The sequence below is a fragment of the Octopus bimaculoides genome, chromosome 4, assembly GCF_001194135.2.
Source record: "Octopus bimaculoides isolate UCB-OBI-ISO-001 chromosome 4, ASM119413v2, whole genome shotgun sequence".
Taxonomy (NCBI): Eukaryota; Metazoa; Mollusca; class Cephalopoda; order Octopoda; family Octopodidae; genus Octopus; species Octopus bimaculoides.
The window spans coordinates 16,418,355-16,419,810 of NC_068984.1; the positions used below are offsets into that span (position 1 = coordinate 16,418,355).

At 36.9% G+C, this 1,456-nt stretch overlaps 1 protein-coding gene across 4 annotated transcripts in view; it reads left to right on the forward strand.

Moving 5' to 3' along the window:
• LOC106883437 (uncharacterized) overlaps nt 1–1,456 on the forward strand; it is a 155,399-nt gene that overhangs the window by 5,937 nt on the left and 148,006 nt on the right. For 3 of the 4 annotated variants that reach the window (XM_052966910.1, XM_052966907.1, XM_052966909.1), the window contains exon 2: nt 766–988. Coding sequence is in view for 3 of the 4 variants with exons in the window: in XM_052966907.1 (XP_052822867.1) it covers nt 978–988 (11 nt within the window). In the remaining variant the exon portion in view is untranslated. Of the gene's footprint in view, nt 1–21; nt 114–765; nt 989–1,456 lie in introns of those variants that run through there. The other variant, XM_052966908.1, reaches the window with a different exon arrangement.

Sequence of the window (1,456 nt, forward strand, 5' to 3'; positions counted from 1 at the left end):
ACACACACACACACACACACACACACACACACACACACACACACACACGCACGCACACATACAAAGAATTTTGGAATTCTGGAAGAGATCGGAAAAATCTAGCTATTGAAAAGGTTTGGTTGTGTGTATTTTTTCATTTATTTAAAAGACACATCCACACACTCACATAAACACACACACATATACATGCATACATACATACATGCATGCATACATGCATACATACATACATGCATATATACATACGTACATACATACATGCATGCATACATACATACATGCATACATTCATACATGGATATCTACATACAGACGCATACATAGATACACAGACAAGCACATACATATAGATATGTAAGCGCATTCATACACATACACACACATCACACGCACACACATAGACATGTGCACACACTCACATGCATGAGCATTCATTCACACATGCACAAACGCACGCATAAATACACACAGACATACATACATGCATATATACATATATGCATATATACATACATACATATATACATACATACATACATATATACATATATGCATATATATATACGTGCATACATACGTACGTACATACATACATACATACATACATACATACGTAGGTTATTGCACACACACACCTTCACACACATACACACGCAGTTGTTATATTCTCTCGAATGAGATATTTTCATTGATTAACAAAAAAAAAATCATTTATTTATTTATTTATTCATTCATTCATTTATTAACTTATTTATTTATTCTCAGAGTCGCCGGGCAATAAAAACCAAATACAGAAACAAACAAACAAACAAATATAACAACTACCTCAAAGAATTTACCAAACGGTAGAGCTTTACGTCTACTCACTCTCAGAGCTAACCAGGTGGACTACATAACATTTAACTCTGGAAGAACGGCCGGTCTGGATCCATTCATGTTTCGAACAACAACTCTAAGAAGTTGAACCAGCTAAACCAATGAAAAAAAGGTAAGTCTTCCTCTACTAGTGTCTTTCTACCTATCCTTCTTTTATTCACCACTTCTCCTTCATTCTGATTCTTATTCACCTACCTTGTTATCTTGACCTTCCCGATGAAGTTTTAGATTAGATACCCAATATTGCAGAAGCTGATGCGACCTTGGATCTCATGGTGGGTACATGGTTAATATATCAGAAGCTAATGCGACCTTAGATCTGAGGGTGGGTACATGGGTATTATTTCAGAAGCTGGTACGACTTTAGATCTCAGGGTGGATACATGGTTAATATTTCAGAAGCTGATGCGACCTTAGATCTGAGGGTGGGTACATGGTTAATATTTCAGAAGCTGATGCGACCTTAGATCTGAGGGTGGGTACATGGTTAATATTTCAGAAGCTGGTACGACCTTGGATCTCAGAGTGGGTACATGGTTAATATTTCAGAAGCTGATGCGACCTTAGATCTGAGGGTGGG